Source organism: Phyllobates terribilis, unplaced genomic scaffold (assembly GCF_046119375.1).
Source record: "Phyllobates terribilis strain yellow unplaced genomic scaffold, ASM4611937v1 Scaffold_5__5_contigs__length_657084704, whole genome shotgun sequence".
In the NCBI taxonomy this organism is placed as follows: Eukaryota; Metazoa; Chordata; class Amphibia; order Anura; family Dendrobatidae; genus Phyllobates; species Phyllobates terribilis.
Window position 1 is genome coordinate 261,606,379 of NW_027362765.1, and position 25,228 is coordinate 261,631,606.

The following is a 25,228-nucleotide window of genomic DNA, read 5'->3' on the forward strand; positions in this document are numbered from 1 at the left end:
GACACTACGAAAGTAGACAGAGAGTTCAGTCAGGAGGAGTTAAACGAGGTGAGAAAGTCCTACTCTCGTCGTCGAAAGCGCAAGGGCCACAAAAAGGTTGCTCCTGTAGCCTTTGCTGAAAGGGTAAATAAAGAAAATGCAATGCTGTGTGCCTTTATTCCAAGTGTGGATCCTCCTTTAGAAATAGAGGAGACAAGGATAGAAGAGGAGGTGGCCAATCTTGACCAAGAGCTGGAGCCTGGAGAACATGCAGAACGTGTCCCCGGACCAGCTGAGCCTGGAGTCTGAACGGCAGAAAATAAACCAGGTTGTGAGGAACTTGCAGCGAGAACTGGAGGAAAGCAGCGAGGAAATCAATAAATGGGAGGAAATGTTCCAGAAAAATAAAGAGGACCTCCGCAAAACCAAAGAGAAGGTTTTTCAGTTGAAGTTTTACAAAGCGGTGTTTGAAGATGAGCTGTACGAGATGAAAGATCGTTTCTCCCTGGTACAGTTAGAGCTGTAGCAAGTGAAGAAAGGCTCTGTGGATGCAGAAGAAGCAGAGGTCTCAAGAAAGGAAGTGCAGACATTTCAGGAGCAAGTGAAGCAGCTGATGCAGGAGAAGCAAAGGCTGGATGAGGGTCTACACCAGAGGGATAGGGCGCTATCTGCCTTAAAAGAGGCGCTGCAGGATGAAGTTTCTGGACGTGATCAAGACCTAGAACGACTGCGCAAACAGTTCAACCGGGAGCTGTGTGAATCCAAGAAGGAGTATGGTGAACTCATGAGGGAGCTGCATCAATTCCAGGACCAAGTAAAGCCTCTAATGCAGGAGAAGGAGCGGCTGGAGGACTCTCTGTACCAGCGAGACCGGGAGCTATCCGCCCTGAAAGGGGCATTAAAAGATGAAGTGTCTGGTCACGACCAGGAGGCAGAAAAGATGCGTGAAAAATTCAATAGGAAACTGCAACAAACCAAGAGGGACTATGAGGACCTCCTCAAGGTTAAGAAAAAACTAGAGGATGATAAGGCTGATGGAGAGCACATGCGCCAAGTGATTGAGACCACTCTACAGGACACCCGTGATGAGAATGATGATCTCCGCAGAAAGATCCCGGGACTGGAAGCTCAGGTGAAGAAGCTGCAGACGTTCTGTGATGATCTCCAGAGGGCAGAGACGTGCCTTAAGGATAGAATCTGCAGGATGGAAGCTGAACGGAAAAAGGTGGAGGAGTCTATCAGAGAAGCCACAGACCAGGGTCAGGAGTTTGCCACTGGAGAAGGGAGGTGTGAAGTAAATACCACCTTGAATAATGCGAGCTTGGATGATTCGGTGGGTGTAAGAGCCGAAATCAAGGAGCTCAAGGAGACGCTACAAGCCCATTTGAAGCAACAGAAGCTTGAGAGACTGGCTGTCGAGAGCTGAGTGGGCGCATTGGAGACAGAGAGGTCTGAGAGAACTCTGCTGATAAAGGAGCAGTTAAAGCAGGACGAGCTTCAGAGATGGGCTGCTGAGAGGCGAGTAGCTGGGCTAGAGGAAAAAGTTTTCGAGCTCAAAGGTCGCCTGGTAAAGTACCAATCGGTGAACGAGGCTGCCTTGGAGAAGGAAAAGGGCAAACAAGGTGCACTTAATCCTTTATACCATGAGATGGTGGACCTGAGGAGAATTCTTGGGTTCCTAGCTGTGAGTCAGCTCAGGGGAAACATACAGGGTGAAGAAGCTGAAAGTCAGTTGTCCCTGAATCCTGAGCCAGTTGATCGTTTGCAGACCACTAGTGAGACAGAAACTTCTCGGTACAAGTGCCTCATAGATGTACCCGAAGATTTGAGAGAAGAATGCACCAGCGAGTCCATGCATGAAGATTTTAAGAAGGCCGTGGGAGCCTGTAAGGTGTACTCGACCTCAGAAGCTAAACAGCTGATGGTCCTGTCCACAACCGAAGTCACAGTGAAGAGGGTGGCTATCCTAAGTGACATGCACTGGCGATGTGTTAGCACAAAGCGGTTTGTCCGGTTGAAGACGGAACAAGCCATTAGACAACTGGAGCTTATGAGAAAAGCTCAGTCTGCGGGAAGAAGTCATCCGGGTGCCTCATGCTCTGGTAAGAAAGCTCATTGGGAGAAATGGCCGAACCATGCAAATTATGGTAAAGAAGTCTAGTGTGATAAAAATAAGCAGTCCACGTGATCATCAGGACTGGATACCGGATGAAGACGGCATGGTGTCATTCTCTGCTATAGGCACGGAAGAAAATCTTGCATATATACGAATGCTGATGGAGTACTGAGTGACCTACCTGCGAGAGGTAGAACAGTTGAATCTCGCCAGACTACGAATAGAAAGACAGCGTCGCCTGAGCAGCAGAAGATGGCAGCCGTCTATAAATTGTGAGACCAGACAGAGAAAGGGCCCCCTAAATAATAGAACAGCTACAGCAGAAGTTAGAGACCTTTCAGGATGTCCTGAGGGTAGTGGGCGTGGGTTTAGCGGTAGTGAGACCTCCAGTAACTCAGGTCTGAGAGGCCCACGCAAACGTCCCTGTAACGGGTCTGGGAGGCGGAACCTCTGAGCAACTTATACAAGGGGGCGGTCCTTGTAAGGAAGCGGGTGGCGACCAGGGAAGACAGGCAGGTAGTCACAGCAGGTGACCGGGACAGTCTCTGGGTAAACGGGCAGGAGGTCACGGCAAGTGACCGGGACAGTCTCTGGGTAAACGGGCAGGAGGTCACAGCAAGTGACCGGGGCAGTCTCTGGGTGAACGGGCAGGAGGTCACGGCAAGTGACCGGGACAGTCTCTGGGTAAACGGGCAGGAGGTCACGGCAAGTGACCGGGACAGTCTCTGGATAAAGGGTAGGTACGACCTGTGACGGCTGAGCCTCCAGGTAGGCTAGCAGGCAGATGGCAGATGTGTGCTCCCAGGTGAGCAGGCGAGAGTCTCTGGATAAGCAGGTGGTCACAGCATGTGACGGCAGAGCCTCCAGGTAGGTTAACAGGCAGGTAGCAGATGAGCGCTCCCAGGTGAGCGGACCAGAGTCTCTGGACTGGCAGGTGGTCACAGCACGTGACGGCGGAGCCTCCAGGTAGGCTAACAGGCAGGTAGCAGATGAGCGCTCCCAGGTGAGCGGGCAAGAGTCTCTGGACTGGCAGGTGGTCACAGCACGTGACGGCGGAGCCTCCAGGTAGGCTAGCAGACAGGTAGCAGGTGAGCGCTCCCAGGTGAGCGGGCAAGCTGGTCCATAGACAGACTGACAGATGTCGGAAGGCAGACCGTCGGACCTCAGGCTAGCAAGCAGGTAAGCGGATAACAGGCAGGAATCAGACAGCAAACTGGCAGGAAACTGGCAGGTAACTGGCAGGTAACTGGAAACGGGACCTGAGGGCTGAAGCAGAGTAGTGAACAGTGCAACAACATTGCTCGGGCACCTCCATTTTGGAGGAGGTGCCTTATATATGGTGAAGTCCTCCGGCCATTGGCCGGGGACTCCTTAGGACGGCGCGCGCGGCCCCTTTAAGAGGGGGGGGAGCGCGCGCGCCCTAAGAACCGTGGCGCTGCCAGCAGAGCGGGAGGAGGGCGCCGGGCTCGGAGCGGAGAGGTGAGGGGAACAGCGTCCCTGCCTAGCAGGAGGCAGGGACGCCGACGCTACAGTCCCAATAGAGTACGAGACAGTACGGAGTCGGACCGGACCTTAGCTGACCTTCGTACAAGCGCAAGTGAGTCGCACTGCTGTATTGACCGCTGGGAGCTGGGGAGGTCTGACAAGGTTACGACTAGGAAATGTGACTTGACGAAGTTGGGGACAATGACGGATGGTAGGTCCCTAAGGAATGGGCTAATGTCCATGACTAATGTTCCAGGGGCTGAGCAGCGCAAAGAGTGTGCAAAGCAGTCATCAAAACAAAAGGTGAACCTAGAATATAAGACATATTTTCAGTTGTTTCACACTTTTTTGTTAAGTATATAATTCCACGTGTGTTAATTCATAGTTTTGATGCCTTCAGTGCGAATGTACAATTTTCAAAGTCATGAAAATACAGAAAAATCTTTAAATGAGAAGGTGTGTCCAAACTTTTGGTCTGTACTGTAATATATATATATATATAATTTTGTAATGCAGTGGCTTGCTGCATTACTGAAATGTCCATGGGGTGTGGTCTGGCTGACCACGTACCTCCCCTGTACTATGTATGTATGTATGTATAAGCAAACACTGGAGAAAACCGAGTACACGGCATAAATAGAAAAAACTTTATTGAAGGTAGAAGTGTCATATTAAAAAGTACAAATTACAAATACATGTGAGTTGCGGGGCATGTCAAAAAATAAAGAAAACGGCCATAGTCACGCTGCAGCAAGGGAGAAGATAGAAACCCATACAAAAAAGTAGTCAAGGAGAAAGTCCTAATACAGACTATAAATAAATATGTTCTCCCAAGGCACAGGACTGATAAGGCCTACATTAATAGTGACACACTGAAATTGGGAGCAAGGAGTATATTACTCAAGAAGTCAATGAAAGTCTGGATACAGAGTACATATATAAACAGCTTTGAAACATCAAACATTGAGAAAGTATCCAGAGTATATATATGCTAGACATTGTAAATGACTCACCAATGTGAACACCAGGGGCAAAGGGGACGAAAGGGTGGACTGACAGGGCAGGAGCGAACAGGTGTAGGGCCCGCAAGCCTCGACGCGCGTTTCGCGTAAATAGCTTTTTCAAGAGGCGTCGCTGGTCCAGAAACCGGCACCTTTTTAAATATCGCTCTCAAATGGTCATATGTTCAGTCATGTGACCGGAAGAAGATGGCCGCCGACCGGAAGGCAAATCCGGCGCATGCGCAGGGGCCACTGTAGCGTCCCGCCCCCGCTGCGTCCGTCAAGGCAGCGGCGCAGCCCCGGAAGTGCCAAGGAGACAACATCCGGAGCGTCACCGGCGCCAAAGAGACAGACGCGCGGGACCGTAGGAGGGTAAGTAGACCCGCGCATGCGCGCCGCCCACCTCAAAGCGCCGCATCTAACTTCCACCGTAACCATAACGCATTTTAAGTAAACACAAATCCCACAATATCATATATATTATAAATAGAAGTCAGTGTAAAAAAACAATAGCACATATCAGAGTTCATATGATAAAATACAAAGATTTAAGGGATTCAGTTCCACGGCAGAACGTGGACAACCAAGTGGGCGGGATCCATCGGGGCCGGTCAGTCATTCCTCTTCTTTTAGTTGGAAAGCGCTTTCGGCAGAATGGGAGTATCAGAGCCGGAATAAGGACCAGAGATATATATATACACTGAATAAAAGAAATGTAAAGGAAAACAGTTAAAATCAAAAGATTAAAATCAAAAGATAAAATGGGCAAACCACATATGCTCATCCCGCCATATGTTATATAGCAGGGACTACAGGAGAGCAAAAAATAGCCGAAACAGGCAATAGGGTCAAGTATAACAGGGGGAAATAGCAATTACCCCTCAGTTAGGATTACATATAGCTCATAGGGCTATGGATTAAATCCTGAAAAGAATAATAATCATACACATGAGATGCAGAGCAGCACTATACTGGATCATAGGAATGATGAAAAGCCTAGATTTTCGTTCAGACCCCGCGGTGCTAGGGTGTCGAGAGTGATGATCCATCTCGCCTCCTTTTGTGCCAGGAGGCGTTTGGCATTCCCACCCCGGGAGCTGAGACACACTTTATCAATCCCCCGCACCTTGAGTGAGCGGGGGTCACAATTATGAACGGCCTTAAAGTGCCGGGGTAGTGTCTTCAGCTCCCGGGGATCCGTGGCTGTCCGTGCCGCGCCAATGTCCCGTACGTGTTCCCGAACTCTGACTCGAAGCTCCCTAGTGGTTAGGCCAACATAAATCAAATTGCACCCACACGTGGCAAAATAAACCACATGTGTGGTGCTACAAGAGATAAAATGGCGGATATCAAACTGGCGGGAGCCATCAGAGTTTGGGAACACGCACAGCGAAGGACATTGGCGCAGGCGACACAATGGCCACACGGGAATGAACCCACCGTGGGACCTCGGGATCCGAACGGATTTGGCCGAGAGGGAACATAGTGGCTAGTGACCAGAATGTCCCTCAGAGTAGGGGAACGTTGTGGTGTCATAAGCGGAAGATCACCTATTCGTTCCCGCAGAGAGGGCTCCGTGTTAAGTATGTCCCAGTGGCGAGGGAGGATCCGCCGCATAGTTCCCCACTCATGATTGAATGTGGATATGTAGCGGATCCTCTCCGTTTTATCATGTTTAGAGGCAATAGAGGGATAAATGAGATGGTCCCTAGGGGTATCACGGGCCCTCCTGTAGCCACGGCCGATGGATCGATTGCTGTACCCACGTTGTTGAAAGCGCTCAGCCAGATCTGCGGCCTGTTTCTCAAAACTAGAGTTAGTAGAGCAGATTCGCCTCATCCTGAGGAACTGGCCGACCGGGACGGCTCTGATGGTAGAAACATCATGAGCCGAAGTGGCATGTATCAGGGAATTGACAGCGGTCGGCTTCCTATACACATCCGACTGGATACGGCAGTCATGGTCCACCTCAAGGGTGATATCCAGAAAGTCAACTCGTTTCGGATGATAGGTATAGGTAAGCCTGATCGCGTGTGTGTTAGAATTCAACCGTAACATAAAATCGTCGAGCTCCTCCACCGTCCCCTGCCAGAAAAATAAAATATCATCTATATATCTCAGCCATAACATGACCCGGTCAGCGCCCTGTATCCCCTCATCGCCAAAAATCTCCCTCTCCCAGGCCCCCAGGAAGAGGTTGGCATACGAGGGAGCACAGGCCGCACCGATGGCCGTGCCACGCCTTTGGAGATAAACAGTATCTTTAAACAGAAAGTAATTATGGCAGAGGACGAATTGGAGGAGCTCGAGGATAAATTCCCTAGACGGGCCGTCCAGGTCAGAGCCCCCCAGGAAGAGGCGAACTGCAGCCAGGCCCAGATCATGGCTGATGCAAGTGTATAGACTCTTGACGTCGGCCTTGACCAGGAGAGTGCCGTCATTCACGGCCGACGGTACTTTAAATGAGAAGGTGTGTCCAAACTTTTGGTCTGTACTGTAATATATATATATATAATTTTGTAATGCAGTGGCTTGCTGCATTACTGAAATGTCCATGGGGTGTGTTCTGGCTGACCACGTACCTCCCCTGTAGTATGTATGGATGTATGTATTTATGTATGTATATATATATATATATATATTATAATATATGTGTGTGTGTGTATATCACAATATATATATTTATATTTTCTTTTTTTAATTAGGACTTATTTGTGGATCGGCTGACAAGGGATGTTGACAGGCGTAGGGAACAAATTGCTGTCTATGAATCCCAAATATCTGCTCAAAGAGAAGACACGAAGGCTGCACGAGAAGCAGTGGCAGAGGTTCGAATATACTGTATGTTTCCTGACCTTAAGACTGAATGAAGATGAAAATGATTTTCAACAAAAAACCTGATCCCTTTCTTAACAGGCCAATATGGAAATTGAAGCTATTTGTCTTGAAAAGAAGCAACTACTGCAGCAGTGGAATAGTAGCCTTATTGGGATGACGAGAAGGGATGAAGCCTATGCTGCTATTCAGGAAGCTTTTAGGTGTGTGTGATGTCTTTTTAACTGATTAATGCTATTTGACCTGCATATCCATCACAAACACAACTGATAAATATTTCATACTGATCTTACAAAACAGCTTTGGTAATGGTGCTATCAGCCGCAGGAGCCCGACTGATATACACAGATGGGCTCCTGATGTAACAGATAGGGTCGTTTCTTTCACCAATCCCATTAGTTAAAAATGGAGTCTCTCACTCCATTACTCAAATTAAACCATTTATACATTTATATAGAAGACTATAAAAATCAAAAATGTGGTACAGCTTTTAATAATTTTATGTAAAAACTGTTTTATTGCTTATGCAAATTAAGGTGCTTCATTGCACCCATGGCGTGGCCAAGGGCTTGGTGCGCTGTCCCATATCTCAATTACCACCCTCCACTCCTCCCCTTGTGATGATTGACAGCACTCCAAGGAGCACAACCTGCATTGCATCCTCAGCCCTGCACACCATGACATTGTGTGAGCTCTTGACTGCAATGTGAGTGTGTGGAGGGGTTAGGATTTAATACAGGCTGATATCCTTGGAGTGTGGTCAATCATCACAAGAGGATGGGTGGAAGCAATTTAGGGGCAGTAGTGGTGTACTGAGCTCTTGGGCAGGTCAAGGGTACACCGAAGAACCCACATTTACATTTGTAATAAAACTGTTTTTACATAAAATAATTAAAATCTGTAGAAGTATGAATCTTATAGGGGCTAAGACCCCTATATGAATGTATAAGTGGTTTAATTTGAGTATTGGGGTGACATTCTTCTTTTAATCACTCATATGCTGCTGTTAGTAGTGACATGAGGAGTTTGATAGAGAGAAAGCACGGACTCTGTCAGCCCCTAGGAAGCTCCCATTGCCAAACTGGAATGAGCCTTGATATCCGGCTGGGTTTTTTTGTTCTCGCTTTGTTCTTGGCTTTTTAAGCTTCCAGGATGGCAGAACGAATGCACTCTGACCAAATCCAAACAGTGTAAGGATTTCTCTGCAGGAATACAAGGAGAAAGGCAGAGGGAAGGAAGAACAATCTCTTTGTTAAGGTGGGAGGAAGAACCCACCTTTGGAAGAAATGAAGGCACCAGATCACAACATCACCTTGCAGAGGGGAAGGACAAGACAAGGAGAGCGGCATGAGAGAGCCGCTAGTTTTGTTACTCGCCTGCTGGAAGTGATGACAATCAGAAACACCACCTTCTAGAGCGGGGAAATGCGGTGGATTGGGTCAAAATGAGGACAATGTAAAGCACTAAGCACCAAGTTAAGGTGGGCCAATCTCCATGGGTTCCGGTTCAGCTATTTTGGGAGGAGATTTTGAAGAAGTTTCAATATGTGACACACAGGAATCAAAGTTTTTTTTCCTTACACCACTCTTTAAAACGCAGGTTCACTCAGGTGGCGAGGGAAAATAAGTCATCAAGGGAAAACAAGAAATCTCCAGCGAGTTCATCTTTGATACAGCTAGATAAGCCTGCATAGAAAATAGCCAGGACAGCGTCTCTGTTCCTTTACAGCTTGGACAAGCTCCCATTTACTTATAGCAAGTTGCATTACCAGTCCAGGCAGATCATCCGTATCCCACAGCAAACGGTGTTGTGGTTGCTGCATCTTTGGAATCAATGGTCTTGGGATTCTGGTAGGCTCACCTGGTGAGGTGGATCCTCTAAGCCTCAAGTCCAGGTGGACACAAGAAGGAAGGCATGTGGGAAGCAAGGACTTGACATACTCAAAAATTTCAGGAGCAGTAGAACGGATGTAGTGGAACCTAGCAGAGATAGAATCAATGTGAATCGCAGTGTGAACAAAAGCACTCCAAACATAGAAGTCTGAAGTCTCAATCCCAAAACACAGATGTGTGTCTAAATGTGCCTTAAATAGGCCTATGGAGATAATGACATTGATCCACACCAGGCAACTTGCAACACCTGACCTGGAGCACAACAAAGGGCAGCGAAGCCCAGGACACCCTGGACAGGTGTGTAACAGATACGCTATGCTACCTTCATGTAGAGGTTGTGGCTCACAGCGCAGTCAAGACTGTCAACCATGTCTCTCAGCTTTATAGCCTGATAAGAATACAGGTCTGAATCTGAATCTTGATCTGTTACCCGATGTGACTGAGCCTCCGAGAGGAAGAGTGCGATGGTGAGTGTGGTCTCTGAGTCATGGAAAGAGACTGAGATCGGGATGCAAAACTCACTCTAGGCCTCTTGGACTGCTGACATGGTCTGCCATGCTGGTGTGGAATGACTAGTGGGTCTGGCTCACTATGGGCAGTGGTCAAGGTACCTGGTGCAGTGAAAAGAAGGCGGAATGAAGGGACAGGTAGGAAGGGATTAATATGCTCCATGAGGGTGAGAGCCTTGCTGGGGAACGTGGTGTTGGTTCCCAGGGGTATGCAACCTAACAGTTCCGGAATGATAAGGAGTTCTGGAGGGATTGTCCAGGGAACAGAAGCCATGGAGTCACTATGGGACACTAGCGGATAGTGCTGGTGCGGCTAGGAGACGCTGCAGATAAAGAAAATGGCGGTGCAGTGGAAGTAGGAGGGGGTGGGGACATGGCAAAGTGGAAGAATTACCCTTGTGAGCGTCTGATTGTCTGAGGAAAGAAGGGTTGTGGCCTGCTGGCTTGACTAGGCCGCAGTTGAAACAGGGGACTAAGTTTCAGCCCCAACCACAGCTGAGGCACCAGGAGGTAGTGAGGGGGAGACTGGATGGGCTGTAGAGCTAAGAGTGACCTCCAGGAGGAAGAAAGAAGGCTGAAGATGAAAGGAAGAAAAACAAGCCAGAAGAAGATGGGACGAGCTGGAGATAGGCTTGGAGTTAGCGCAACGCAGCAGGTTGCGAGGAGTAGATCCTCTTACCTATCCTGAAGTTCTTTCCAAGGCTTGATACATCCATCCATGCATAAACCACAAAGAACCTGTGAAACAATGTCTCAGGTAAATGTAATTTTTAATTATGAAAATCATGTAATGACAAGGAAAAACTTTGAAATGGAGGCACAAAGAACGGCCATATATAGTATAGTACAAAATAGGTAGAGGTAAAAAAAGCATAAAGTAGTGATAGCAGTACTGATGTGTCATAATCATAAAGCCGTGCTTAATGCCTGTCAAATGCATGCTTTTGATACCTACTTACTAGCAATAGTGCCGGCCGTGTGTTAACCCTGAAGAGACAAGAGCAGAAGATTAGAGAAAAAAATAAAAAATACGCCATTGGCAGAAACTGGTGTGGAGCTCTAGACTAGTGTCTGCCCCCTAAGTGACACTAAGCTAAACAGAATAGCTTGATTGTAAGAAAGTAGGTGTAACCTGCTGTGGAGGGGTCAACTTTTTTTTCTTAGGTTGTAATTCTTAGTAGGAAGTAGATGAGAAATCTCATCCCTGGTTTTGCTACCAAGGATTTCCGTGCACCAGTGGACCCTTATGGTATATGCATGGTAGGCTAAAATTTTTCCCTTTTTTTCCTTATACACCTGTAATTCTTAGTGTCGGCCTCATGGTGGCAGCAGCTTATACCCATGGTTCTTCTGCCCCAATGAAGCGCCCGAGAAAACATATTTTTGTATCTCCGCATCCGTAATGACCTGTACTGTAACACTGTATCATTATTTTTCCCATAGGTGTAATACTGCACTAACCAAAAAAAAAATAGCAATGCCGTAATTGTTTTTTTTTTCATCTTTCCTCCCAAAAAATGAAATAAAAAGTGATCAAAAAGTCATATGTATCCCAACAACAAAATAACAAATACCAATATAAACGACAGCGCATTACGCGAAAAAGCGAGCCCTCAAGGAACTCTAAACAAAAGTTATGGTTTTGAAAATATGATGCAAAAAGGACCGTATATATAACTTTCATTAAAAAAAAAAGTGATTTTCATCAAAAAGTTATTTGTATCAGTAAATGGTACCAATAAAAACTACATCTTGTAATGCAAAAATTAAGCCCTCTAGTGAAGGAAAAATGTAACATTTTGTGGATTTCAGAATATCACGACCCAAAAACAAATATAAATTTGGTTTCGTCGTTGTCTTGCTGACCCACAGAATAAAGTCAATGCCTCATTTGTGCAACACATGGAAACGTGAATTTTAAAACATCGAAAGGAGTAGCAGAATTGCTTTTTTTTCTTTTCTATTTCTGTACCATAATGAGTTAATAAAAGCTAGGTAATAATTTATATGTTCACAAATACAACTCTGCCCACTAAAAAACAAGCTCTCAGAAAGCTACACTGGAGACAAAATACAATTATTATGGAGTGCAACGATAAAAACTTGGTCCTAAAGTCCCAAAAATGGGTAAGTTCTTAAGAGGTTAAAAACCTTGTGATATCTTAAAGAGCTTTTGATATTGATGACCTATCAATGAGGGCCCAAATATTTTCAGCTCCTGAGCAGCCAGATGTAAGCCTTGTAGAGAGGGATGATAACGCAGCGCTTTACACCGTGTAGTGGCCGTTCTCAGGTACTGCAGCTCCTGGGCAGCCAAGTATATTCTGTGTAGAGAGCCATGATAACGCAGCGCTTTACACCGTGTATTGGCCATTCTCAGGTACTGCAGCTCCTGGGCAGCCAAGTATAAGCTGTGTAGAGAGCCATGATAACACAGCTCTTTACACCCTGTAGTGGCCGTTCTCAGGTACTGCAGCTCCTAGGCAGCCAGGTGTAAGTCTTGTAGAGAGGGATGATAACGCAGCTCTTTACACCGTGTATTGGCCGTTCTCAGGTACTGCAGCTCCTGGGCAGCCAAGTATAAGCTGTGTAGAAAGCCATGATAACGCAGCTCTTTACACCCTGTAGTGGTCTTTCTTGGGTACTGCAGCTCCTGGCCAGCCAGGTATAATCTGTGTAGAGAGCCATGATAACGCAGCTCTTTACACCGTGTAGTGGCCATTCTCAGGTACTGCAGCTCCTGGGCAGCCAGGTGTAAGTCTTGTAGAGAGGGATGATAACGCAGCTCTTTACACCCTGTAGTGGCCGTTCTCAGGTACTGCAGCTCCTGGCCAGCCAGGTATAATCTGTGTAAAGAGCCATGATAACGCAGCTCTTTACATCCTGTAGTGGCCGTTCTCGGGTACTGCAGCTCCTGGCCAGCCAGGTATATTCTGTGTAGAGAGCCATGATAACGCAGCTCTTTACACCGTGTAGTGGCTTTTCTAGGGTACTGCAGCTCATTCACTTACATTGGAGCCGAGCTGCAATACCCGTGAACTGCCACTGCACATTTTAAGGAGCTGTGCTATCCCAGCTCTGTCCACAGTGTACTTCTATCTGTTGATCGATGGAGGTGCCGGGTGTTGGATGCAGAAAATGTGCAAATTGATAAAAAAAAAAAAAAAAATGCCAACAATTAACATAGGTGCTATTTTTTTACCTTTTCAGCCTGGCACAGCAGGAGTTGCTCTCCATGGAGACCGAGATAGATGGCTATAAGAAGTCCGTTACGAAGGAAGAGGAAAAACATGAGAAACTTGCTTTTATGATTAATCGTGCAGAGAGTGACGCAGCCATGAGCAAAAAGCTGATTTCTCAGTGTCAGGCTAAGCAGGAGGCACTGAGAGTAGAGTTCAGCACGTACATGCGTATGCTAGAGGAGACTGAGCAAGCGCTAAGCCGGGTGACCACAGTACGTATGCTTCTAAACAGGGCTGAAAATGATGAAATCAAAGTTATATCAATGAGTAGTGGGAAGTACAGTTGGAAAGTAGAGAGCAGCCGTTTAGTTCTTCACCTAGTTTTGCCACATCCGCAGATTTAGATAATGGAGAAGATGGATAAATGAAGTTCTCTGCCTTCTCCTCACCTGTACTACGATTCTTGCATGCAAGAGAACTGGATCACAGTAAACTGACACTCTGATCAAACGGGGAGCCAAGTGTCATTAACATAATTGAGACCATTCTATTGCATAAGAGAACATTTGCTTGTCTGACCCCGGCCTTAGGAAGGTTCTCCTATTCCTTATATACTCAGCCCCAGCATGCTCCTTTGGGCAGAACGCTACAAGTGGGTAGTGAGTGCACCTGTAACACCTTGTTCCACTATCAATCTTTGCTTTAAGGGAGGCCCCACTTTGCCAAGCCATAATGGAGCTTGATGCTGGCAGCTATTCCTTATGACCCTCCCCATACACTTACAGGATGAGCATTTATGTGTTCTAAAGGAGAACAAGACACTGCCAGACACTTCTGGCTCTGAAATTGGCTAGTTCAGACTACGATCATCTAGTATAGCCATGTAGGGTATTCGCTGTGGATTTTTTGCAGACAGATTTGCATGCAGAAAATCCATAGACTATAACACAGTCTGGGTAGATGTGATTTTTCAAAATCTCATCTGCATGTTGCAGATGTTTTTTCACCGAAATTGACCTGTGATGTGGATTTGTGGATTTCGCCCTTTGTAATTCATGGGTTGAATTCTGTGGCAAAATCCACATGTAACAAATGGAAGTATTTTTCAGAAAATCTGTATCAGATCCATAACATGTGCAGACACACTGACTTTCTCAAGTCCGTTGATAAGGAGCGCACAGCTCTTCAGCTTCGCAGCTTTCTACTGGCCAGTGGGAGGTACCCTTTTGATGATTGACAGTTCAGTCCAGCGGCACAGGTGAGCTGCTGGTCCAAACTGTGCCCTCTCCCATGCTGGAAGAAGAGGAAGCTTTGCCTCTGCAACACGGAAGGAGCTTAGGAAGACAGCTTTAAAGAAAAGAGCTAGCCACCCCTGGCAGACTGCAGAGGGGGCGGGTAGCATAGGCAACAAACAGTAGACTAGAATTAAAATTTTTTCCATTATTGGGAACAGAGAGGATTTTTAATAAGGGGTAAATTGCAGAATTCCTTGTTTTAACAAGAAGAGACAACCCCTTAAACTTGGGCTTGCCTTGTCCTATCGTCATTGCTACATGTTTTACTTTGATACAAATGATAAAGATTTACCCATTACCAATCCGCCATGAACTCTCTTAAGGAAAGAGCTGGACGTTGGACCGAGCTCAACTCTCTCCGGAAGCAAATCGAGAAGGAATCCCAAATGAAAGGAAAACTGGAAACTCAGATCATGGAAAAGCTTCAGGAAAAGATGACATCTGACAAAGCTGCTAAATATTCTTCCCTCCTGACTGAGAAAGTACAAAGAAGAAAGTTGGAGCTGGTATGTGAATTCAGTGGAACGCCAGGTGAAAGCCTCTGCCCATGTTGGCATTTTATCAGCTGCTGTGCCATGCAGATTACTTTATGACTGTCACCTTGGAATAAAAGTATTGCTCATAATACCCATACTCAATGTGTAGAGATACAACAGTGCCCAAAGCATGTTGTACTTCTCCATTATCGCTTTATCCGTTAATGCCCACATTGCAGTTCTTGCTACAAACCTGTTATTTCCCAGAAGAATTTTGTAGATATTTTACTAATTGTATTCCCTTTGCCGATCACTAATTTCTCTGCTTCATACAGGAGATGGATTATACCAAGATCGAGAACGAGACTGCTCAAGTACAACTGGAGCTTAATCACAGCTCATCGCGTATCCAAGCTGTACAGAGGACACTGGCGGAGCTGGATAAGAAGATTGATACCACCAATGAGCTGATCTCTCGCAGCCAGAGCGAGATCGCCAAGCGTACCATGGCAATCGAGAGGAAGCAAGCCAGCATTAATCTATACAGCAAGCAAATTGAGACAACACTCGCAGAAATTGGGGTATGTCATTTTAGAAAACCGTGGAAAAGTATATTTCACTACGTAAACTATTCCTGAAAATATTATTTATATGTGATTCTCCATAAAGTCATTGTAATTCACTACGGGTGAATATATTGGCATCTAACATTCTTCGTTCTTTCAGCATGCAATAACATATTAAGTACTAATGGTCCAAATCAATTTTAGGACCCGGTCCAGTGGCAGGTTGCTAATTTGTGGCCATTGGACTGGAGCCCTGAGAACCACCTCCCAGCATCAGCGGCTCTTCCTTTGTTTAGCCTGCCTAGCGTGATGTCACATGTGCATCACGCCGCAACAGTGACATCACGCCAGGCTGGCTGATCAAAAGAGGTGTGACTGGTGGTTGGCAGGGCTCCTGTCAAACTGCCCTGGTCCAATCAATCCGCACCATCTCAATTTTTAAGTGATCCTGTAAGCATATTTTACGTATTGAATTAGTTATATGGATGTCTAGGCAATTATCCTCAAAAATGCTATTTTTTTTTCTAGAGATTCAATTTGCTGGTCATAAGAAATCTAATGTAGAAGTTCTATGCAGATCAGTGGAAGTGCCAGTGACATGCCCCTATGCTCTTTCAGTCTCATTTGCTTATGGCTTCCACACTTTATTTCTCATGACTGCATTTTTTTTGTTCGGTTTTTAATAACTGCGTTACGAAAACCATACTTTAATTTTTTCGGTAAACATAGCCATATCCTAGTTTGTTTTTTGCAGGGCGAGCTGGACTTATTATTGGCAGCATTCTGTAGTACAAGTATTTAGGGTATTTTTGCATTCTGTACAAAGATGGCAGATCTGAGGGTCTTCAGAGATCCCTGGCTAATATGACAACCAATCAGCATTCTTCAGTTGCATTGCAGAGCAGTGCAGTGATAGAGAGCCCTTGGCGCAGTTGCTAATCAACCACAAGATCAATAGGGGTTACATTTCTGGGATTGAAGGTGCAACTATAGTCCAAGTAGACATTGCAAAATATAAATCTCTGTGACACATTTAACCTGTTTTACATCATATTAAAGTCATGTAACACATCAAAAGGTAGACTGGCACTCGCTACATAGTATGATGAAACAGCGGCCTATTTTATTTGCATGGTCAAGGGGTATACTAAAAGGACAATAATTAGCAGGTCAGTAGCCTACAGCCGTTTCATGCACAGAGCGCTGTCTTAAGGCATCTTGAAAATAAGTATGTTTTATCATACTGGGTGGTGAGTGCCAATCTACTTTTTCACATGTTACATTTGAACTCTCTATAATATTGCGCACCAAACGTGAATGCTGCCCATTGTGTTCATCCTATTTCTGGCAATAATGCTGACCTTTTTTTCCATCATATGGATATTAAAGTTGTATTTTTTGTCTTAAGGGTAAAGAACTAGGACCCCTGGAGATCCAGATAACTGCGCTGACCAAACAGATAGAAGAATGTAATTTGGAAATTGCATCAGTCCAGCAGTATTGGCTCCGGCTGCAGACTGAGATGGTCAGGTTGACCAAGCAGAGAGAGGAGCAGGCTGCTTCAGTAGAGATGTTACAGAGAGAACTGACTATATTGCAGCAGAGAAAAGTCCGGACAGAAAGTGAGTCACCACAAAAAAGAACTATAGCGAAGCCAGCAATGTACTTCTGCCACAATTCTAGAGCAATTTGCACCAAACGTTTTCTTACATGACTTGCTCTATATTTAATACATGTTTTAGACACCTTCAGTTTTGTCTGTGTGACTATGCTGAAAATCGGCATGCTTTTGGGAAGGAGTGCGACTTAATGAGTGAATCTGTGCATCAAGTTTTTGGCCAACTACTAGATGGTGTAAAGTTAGACTAGCGAGTCTAATGATGTTCCAGATTTATCAAATAGCATAAACCACTAATAACATTGGTATATTTTAGCACTGTCTAAAAGTTGGACAGTATTGATCATTTTTTCCAGGTATATAACTAATGGTTTAGGTTCCAAATATGTACTGTTGGGGTTCACACTCTAGCTGCTTGGTTTTATATGAAAACATCATGTAATTTGTTGTCCATCATAAACTTTACAGCTCCAAAATGAAAATCAATGGGTAACATAAACAGTCCTTTTTTACTGTGGAATGAAACAACATAAATGTAGCCGCCTCACCAACCTTGGTATTCCCAGCAGCAGCTCACACTTGTATTAAACATGTTCACCAAACAAACACCTCTGTGTTTGGCTCCAGCACACCTCTCTTTGCAGAGCAGAGTAACCAACAGCTCTGCCTTTCTCCAGTCTCAATTTACTCCACACTGCTGAGCTCACCCAATTGCTGTTAATAGGCTTGTAAACCCCTGGACTGGATAATAGGATCGACTTTTTCCAGCCAGGTTGTTTTTGTTTCTCCAAAAACCTGGACCCAAAATCCAGCCACATTAAACCCTCTCAGTAACCTAGTGTTACTAGTACAGCTTACATTACCAACCCATATCCAGGACCTTACTTCCTGCTTTCCTACAGTACTCCATTAGAATTATAGTCACCCTCCAATTACAAACCCTCACCCTGGGGGGCGTGGCCTGGCCGAGTATGTGAGCAGACGTGTGGCAGAGGAGCTCCTGTAACCCTGTCCTGTAATCCTTCCTGCCCGAGGGAAATAATACATTTGAGAGGACTTACCAGGTGCCCTGAGGTCTCAGGTGTGCGGGGGAGCAATCGGCGGTGCACTACAGGATGACCCGGCGAGACAGCAAGCAGAGACAGGCGGCCAGCGCATCGCAGCACAAGGGCCAAAATGGCGCCGCGGCCTCTGAGGCGGGGACCGAGACTCCAAAGCAGCGGGAGAAGCGTATGGAGATGGCGATCCGGCTTTCCAAGTATGCACACGGCGGAGGAGTTGAGGAGCCTGCACCCGATCAGAATGTGCAGTCAGTGAAAGGCATGGTAACGGAGGAGGATGTGGAAAGGGCAGCGGGAGAGGTACAGGAGAAGTCAAATCAAAGGAAAATACAGACTCCCAGTCCAACTACTCCCCCCAGCAGAGAGGCTCAGGTTACCAGTGATGTTGACACAGTGACAAAGGATGATGAGCCTACTTTAAAAGATGTGCTGCTGGCCATCTCACATAGCAAAGCAGATCTCACTGAACATATAGGGTCTGTGAAAATAGACATATCTCATATACGCCATGACTTGCAGAAAATAAGGGAGCGCCTCACTGCAACAGAAGGCAGAGTGGGGGATTTGGAAGATACTGTGTCTCCTATGACTAAAACACTTAAAACAGCTACTGACTCTATCAACTATTTACTCAACAAAACGGATGATTTTGAAAATCGCCTAAGAAGAAATAACGTGCGTATTGTGGGTGTGCCTGAGAAAGCAGAGGGCAGAGAGGTGGTGGATTTTTTTGAGACATGGCTGCTGCAATCCTTTGGAAAAGATAAATTCTCTAAAATGTTTGCTATTGAGAGGGCACACAGGGTCCCCACCAGACCTCCACCTCCTGGGGCAATGCCACGTACAGTCTTAATTAAAATGCTGCATTTTCGTGATAGAGATAAAATCCTGCAATTGGCGCGGTCGGCTAATGACTTATGTATAGAGGGGGCGAGAGTGTCCTTCTATCCTGACTTCTCTGTGGAGGTTCAAAAAAGACGCGCCCAATTTCAAGATATCAAGCGCAGATTGAGAACACTTCAAGTACCCTATGCAATGCTATATCCTGCACGGCTGCGAGTCATAGCACTGGGTGAAACTCATTTTTTTGATTCATCAAAGGAGGCTGTAAAGTGGCTGGACTTAAAAGAGAGACAAATCCGGACGGGCTGACGCCAATTTTGTGAAGATCCTTGACAGAATATAATACAATAATTCAGGGTTTTTGAATCCTAGTGGATAATACTCCTCTGTTGCCTACTGAATTTATGTTCATAAACGTTATGATTGTTATTTTACAGTTATTATATACTGTTAATAACCTGGCTCTCATATATACCTCGGGCAGGCCAATATACTTATATAGTTGTTGAGGTGCTGGTTTCACCTACAATATGTAAGCAGGGATAAGACACTCTGCCGTTTGAATGTTCTGGGAACGTTGTGTGGGGGGGAAAGGAGGGAGTCTCTGATGCAACTCATGTTGCGGCGCCTCGTGCGCTTAAGGCCTACTAGGCTGCATGAGGCTAAACACCAGACTCTACATGTTACGGCTGTTGGTATTCATTTGATTAAGGGGGGGGGGGGTTAAATGAGGTAGTGAGGGGGGGTAAAAGAACAGAATTTACTTCGTTTGGTGCAGGCTGTGTATTGATACAATACTATAATCTTGATGGTCAGACGCACGAGTGGGTGCGGAGGGATGTATGCGACGGTCCATTTTCATTTGTTGAAGCATGGTCAAGCAGATTAATGTAGTATCCTGGAATGTCAGGGGTATGGGAGATCACGGCAAAAGATTTGCGGCACTTAAATATCTTAAGGAATATAGGGACTCGATAATCTGTCTGCAGGAGACGCATTGTAATATGGAGGCCGCTGCGGCACTGAGAAAGCTTTGGAGGGGGCCAGCATATCATTCTATACATAGTACTTACTCTAGGGGGGTTAGTATATTGATTCATCCGAATTTACCATTTGAATGTGAAAAAAGTATCTGTGACAGGGAGGGTAGGTATGTGTGCCTAGTGTGCAGAGTGGCTGGGTTTAGAATTTGCCTAATCGCTCTATATATTCCTCCACCTTTCTCTATACAGACTTTGCGCCAAATATTCCCATGGATAACGGAATTTGCTACCATACCCCTGTTAGTCATCGGGGATTTTAATATGTACCTATATGCTGAGCTTGATAAGTATAGGGGTAATGTGAAGGGAGGGGCTGCTCAAGAGACGTCATTGGCAAGGGTCCTGCAGGAAATTAGCTTGGTAGATGTGTGGCGGGCTCGATTCCCAAATGTTAAGCAGTATTCATGTTATTCAGCATCCTATTCTTCTCTGTCCAGAATTGACCTGGCTCTGGGAAATAGTCATCTAGTCCCTTTAGTTACTAAAGTAGAATACTGCACGAGAATGTTATCTGATCATTCCTCATTATTGGTAGTTTTGGGGGTTGATTCTGGCATTGCAAATAAAAGAGTATTGTGGAGATTTAATCCCTACTGGCTGGACGTATTTGGGGAACAGTTGGATTTAGCAGGTAAATTAGATTATTTCTTTAAAGACAACATAGGCTCTGCTCCTTTAAATATGGTATGGGAAACCATGAAGGCGTTCTTAAGGGGGATCCTGATTAAGGAGATTTCCGTGGTTAAATCCAGAAACAGGGCTCGTACCCAGGAGTTGCAGAGAGAAGTAGACATACTAGAACAGAGGTATGTTGGGTCCCCAATTATAGAGAATAGGGAATGCTGGATACGGGCACAGGATACTCTGAATGATCATATATTGAAACAAGCAGAATATAATCGATTCTTCCTTAAACAACAGTTTTATGTGGAGGGAGAAAGTGCAGGACACTTGCTGGCCACTATAGCTAAGGCCCAGACTGGGGCTCCTATGATTGCAGCTATCAGGGATACTAAGGGTGTGGTAATTTCTGACTCAAAAGCTATAATGGAAGAATTTTTTCAATTTTACAGACAATTATATGCCTCCAAACAGACTAACGAGCAAAGGGACATAGATCTATACCTTCACAATATGCAAATACCATGCCTAACAGATAGCCAAAGAGAACAATTAGATGCACCAATTACACTGGAGGAGATGCAGGAAGCTTTAAAACAGGGGTCTCAAACACGCGGCCCGCGGGCCGCATGCGGCCCCTGAGGCTGCTTTATGCGGCCCGCAGGCACCACAGAGTCCGACCCCTTGACGATCCCGACCTGGTCCAGGAGGAGCCGCCGCCAGCAGCGCTGCATTGCCGCACAGAGACTGTTTCCCAGCACTGTATTTCCAATGCCAGCCGCTGGCCAATCAGAGGCCAGCAGCTGATATCTGCGTGTCGGCGCAGCGAGTATGACGTCATTGCCATATGCAGATGTCAGCTGCTGGCCTCTGATTGGCCGGCGGCTGACATTGAAAATGCTGTGCTGGGAGACAGTCTCTGTGCGGCAATGCAGCGCTGCTGTCGGCGGCTCCTCCTGGACCAGGTCGGGATCGTCAAGGGGTCGGACTCTGTGGTGCCTGCGGGCCACATCTGCAGGAAGGCCGCCGAGGGAACGGAGGACAGGTGAGAATCATCTTTTTTTTTTTTCTATTTTATGTGTGTGAAGAACAGCACAGGGGGCACAGAGCCACAACATGGGGACCAGGATGGGGCACATAGCCACAACATGGGGACCAGGATGGGGCACATAGCCACAAGAGGGGACCTGGATGGGGCACATAGCCACAAGAGGGGACCTGGATGGGGCACATAGCCACAAGAGGGGACCTGGATGGGGCACATAGCCACAAGAGGGGACCTGGATGGGGCACATAGCCACAAGAGGGGACCTGGATGGGGCACATAGCCACAAGAGGGGACCTGGATGGGGCACATAGCCACAAGAGGGGACCTGGATGGGGCACATAGCCACAAGAGGGGACCTGGATGGGGCACATAGCCACAAGAGGGGACCTGGATGGGGCACATAGCCACAGGATGGGGACCTGGATGGGGCACAGAGCCTCAAGATGTGGACCTGGATGGGGCACATAGCCTCAAGATGTGGACCTGGATGGGGCACATAATGGGGACCTGGATGGGGCACAGAGCCACAAGATGGGGACCAGAGCCACAAGATGGGGACCAGAGCCACAAGATGGGGACCTGGATGGGGAACATTGCCACAGGATGGGGACCTGGATGGGGCACATAGCCCCAAGATGGGGACCTGGATGAGGCACATTAGTACAAGATGGGCGCCAGGATGGGGAACGTTGCCACAGGATGGGGACCTGGATGGGGCACATAGCCACAGGATGGGGACCTGGATGGGGCACATTAGTACAAGATGGGGACTTGGATGGGGAACATTACTACAAGATGTTTTCCATTATTACTATATGATGCTAATTGTAAGACAATATTACTGTATGTGGCCAATTGGGGGAAATAAAATTGTAAAAAAAATAAAAAATAAAATAAAGCATGAAAAAATATTGGGCACTAAAAATGCTGTTTTATATGTAAACTAAAGTAAACACAAAAAAGTGCACGTTTATTATCGCCACATCCATAACGACCCAAGCTATAAAAAAATAAACACGGCAAAAATGTTCAAAAGGTGTACACAAAAAAAAATGGTATCACTAAAAATGTCACATTGAACAAAGAATGCGGCCCCCCAAATTAAAATTTTTTCCATGTGCGGCCCATATACCCAGCCGAGTTTGAGACCCCTGCTTTAAAAGATTTTCAAAATAACAATGCCCCTGGTGCTGATGGGATCCCCGCGGAAATTTATAAGGCGGCTGGGGGGGTTTTGCTTCCCAGGTTACTGGAAGTCTTTAGGGAAGCAAAGGAGAGGGGGGCCTTGCCGACTTCATTGAGGGAGGCTAACATAGTTCTTTTGCTTAAGCCTGGAAAGGATGCCCTAAACCCTGAATCATATAGGCCAATATCCTTACTCTCGGTAGATGTAAAAATTCTAGCTAAGATCCTGGCTACCAGATTGGGGGCGGTTATTACGCACCTGATTGCAGAAGACCAGACTGGGTTTATACCGGCCAAGTCAACGGCAATTAATTTGCGTCGGCTGTTCCTTAACTTACAAATGCAGCCACACAATGTGGGTGGTAGGGCAGTGCTATCGCTTGATGCCGCTAAGGCTTTTGATAGTGTCGAGTGGGAGTACTTATGGGCTGTTTTGAGAAAGATGGGATTTGGTGCTGAATTTCGAGCCTGGGTGCAACTTCTATATAGCAATCCGGTAGCTCGGATTAGAATTAATGGCAATCTTTCTGGTAACATTGAAATGGGCAGAGGCACGCGTCAAGGCTGCCCGTTGTCCCCCCTACTATTCGCCCTGGCTGTGGAGCCGTTGGCTATTAAGCTTCGTTCCAGCAGCGAAATACAGGGGTTCTGCTACAAAACACTGGAGGAGCGGGTAGCCTTATATGCTGACGACCTTCTGTTGTTTCTGGGTGACACGGAACAATCTCTGATGGCGGCTATGAATCTAATAACAGAGTTTGGAGATTATTCTGGCTTGCGGATGAATTGGGACAAATCAGTCCTTATGCCAGTTGATGGTTTGTCTCAGAATACGAAGGTAGGGAGTACCAGCTTGAAGGTTGTGCAGGAATTCAAATATCTCGGAGTTAAAGTGACCGCATCTATCAGAGATTATATTCCTTTAAATTTACTTGAGCTGCTTGCCAGGTTTCAGCAAAAAGCCGATACTTGGAGTAAACTTCCCTTATCAGTGGTAGGTCGAACTAATCTAATTAAAATGGTGTTAATGCCCCAATTATTATATATCCTTCATAATTCACCTGTTTGGATCCCCATGAGAATATTTTATAAGTTTCAGGCATTGTTTCGGGAGCTGATCTGGAAAAAAGGGGTGGCCAGAATTAGTTTGAATACACTTCAAAGGCCCAAAGATCAGGGGGGACTAGCCGCACCTAATCCATGGATATATTTTCTGGCCTCTCAGGTTCAACAGCTTGGGTTGGTTCAGGGGAACCTGGACAAAATGATACGCCTACTTTCACACAATCTGCCGATTATCTCCTTTTTAGAAACAGGAATCTCGGGGTGGGATGCTAGGCGACACCTCCCGACCCTAACACTTATGGGGAAAACGTGGCAGAAAATTAAACTGTTGTTGGGAATGAAAGGCTTTACCCCGTTTACTCCGTTGTGGCATAATGCGGGCCTTCCAGAGATCCATAAATTGAAAGGATTTGGAATATGGGAAAAATTGGGAATAACTAATGTGGCGCAAATATTAGAAGGGGAAATACTTAAATCGTTCCAACAGATAAAAGACGAATATTGTGTCCCACAAACCAGTTTCTACTTTTATCTCCAACTGAGGCATGCATGGTTTGTACAGCCGCGACATATGCAGAGTAAAATCCAACATCATATACTGTTTAATACGCTACTATGTCATAGAGGCGGGAAGGGAATGATATCCAGAATTTACGGGATACTTATGCAGCAATTTCAGTGGGACAGACCCTTAAATGTCAAGGAGAGATGGGAATGTGACATTGGTATTATATCCTCAGAGGAGTGGGAAGATGTGGTGAAGAGTGTCCCGACATTATCTACATGTGAAGCACATAGACTTTCACAGTTGTATTTACTACATAGAGTATATAGAACCCCCAAATTTCTGCAGCGCATTGGGGTAAGGAATGACAGTATGTGTCCGAAATGTGGAGAGGAAGGAGCAGATCTTATGCATATGATCTGGACGTGTAGGAGGGTCGCTGTATTTTGGAATGAGTGTGTGCAATATATTAATACTGTGTTTGAGTGTAATTTACCCCTACATCCTAAAGTATGTGTATTAGGTCATGTGGAAATAATAGGATGTGAAGAGGATGAAATAATAGCCATTAAGAGGACTCTATACCAGGTCAGAAAGCTTATAGCCGCACATTGGCTGGATCCCTTCCCTCTTAGGTTCCAAGAATTCCTGGACAGAATGCGTCTTTTATTAAGATTAGAAGAGGGAGTCTACAAAAAGCGGAAGGCTATACGTAAATTTGATAAAATCTGGGGTAAATGGAGCATGTTTCATGGTCATTATGTCATGTCTAATTTAAATATCACTTGAGATTGAAATGTTGTGGTCTCCCATATTCTGTATAACTAATTGCTGATTGTCGGATGCTATGTTATATATCCTTGGATAGCAGGCCTTCATGGTAAAATAGCTGCTAGGAAACCA

At 45.9% G+C, this 25,228-nt stretch overlaps 1 protein-coding gene across 4 annotated transcripts in view; it reads left to right on the plus strand.

Annotated features, from left to right (window-relative positions):
- The window catches only part of CCDC40 (coiled-coil domain 40 molecular ruler complex subunit), an 87,934-nt gene that overhangs the window by 44,879 nt on the left and 17,827 nt on the right, over positions 1 to 25,228 (plus strand). For all 4 annotated transcript variants that reach the window (XM_073684104.1, XM_073684103.1, XM_073684106.1 and 1 more), the window contains exons 8-13: positions 7,287 to 7,409; positions 7,498 to 7,619; positions 13,028 to 13,271; positions 14,618 to 14,800; positions 15,106 to 15,351; positions 16,745 to 16,958. In XM_073684104.1, coding sequence (XP_073540205.1) covers positions 7,287 to 7,409; positions 7,498 to 7,619; positions 13,028 to 13,271; positions 14,618 to 14,800; positions 15,106 to 15,351; positions 16,745 to 16,958 — 1,132 coding nt within the window. The remainder of the gene's footprint in view (positions 1 to 7,286; positions 7,410 to 7,497; positions 7,620 to 13,027; positions 13,272 to 14,617; positions 14,801 to 15,105; positions 15,352 to 16,744; positions 16,959 to 25,228) is intronic.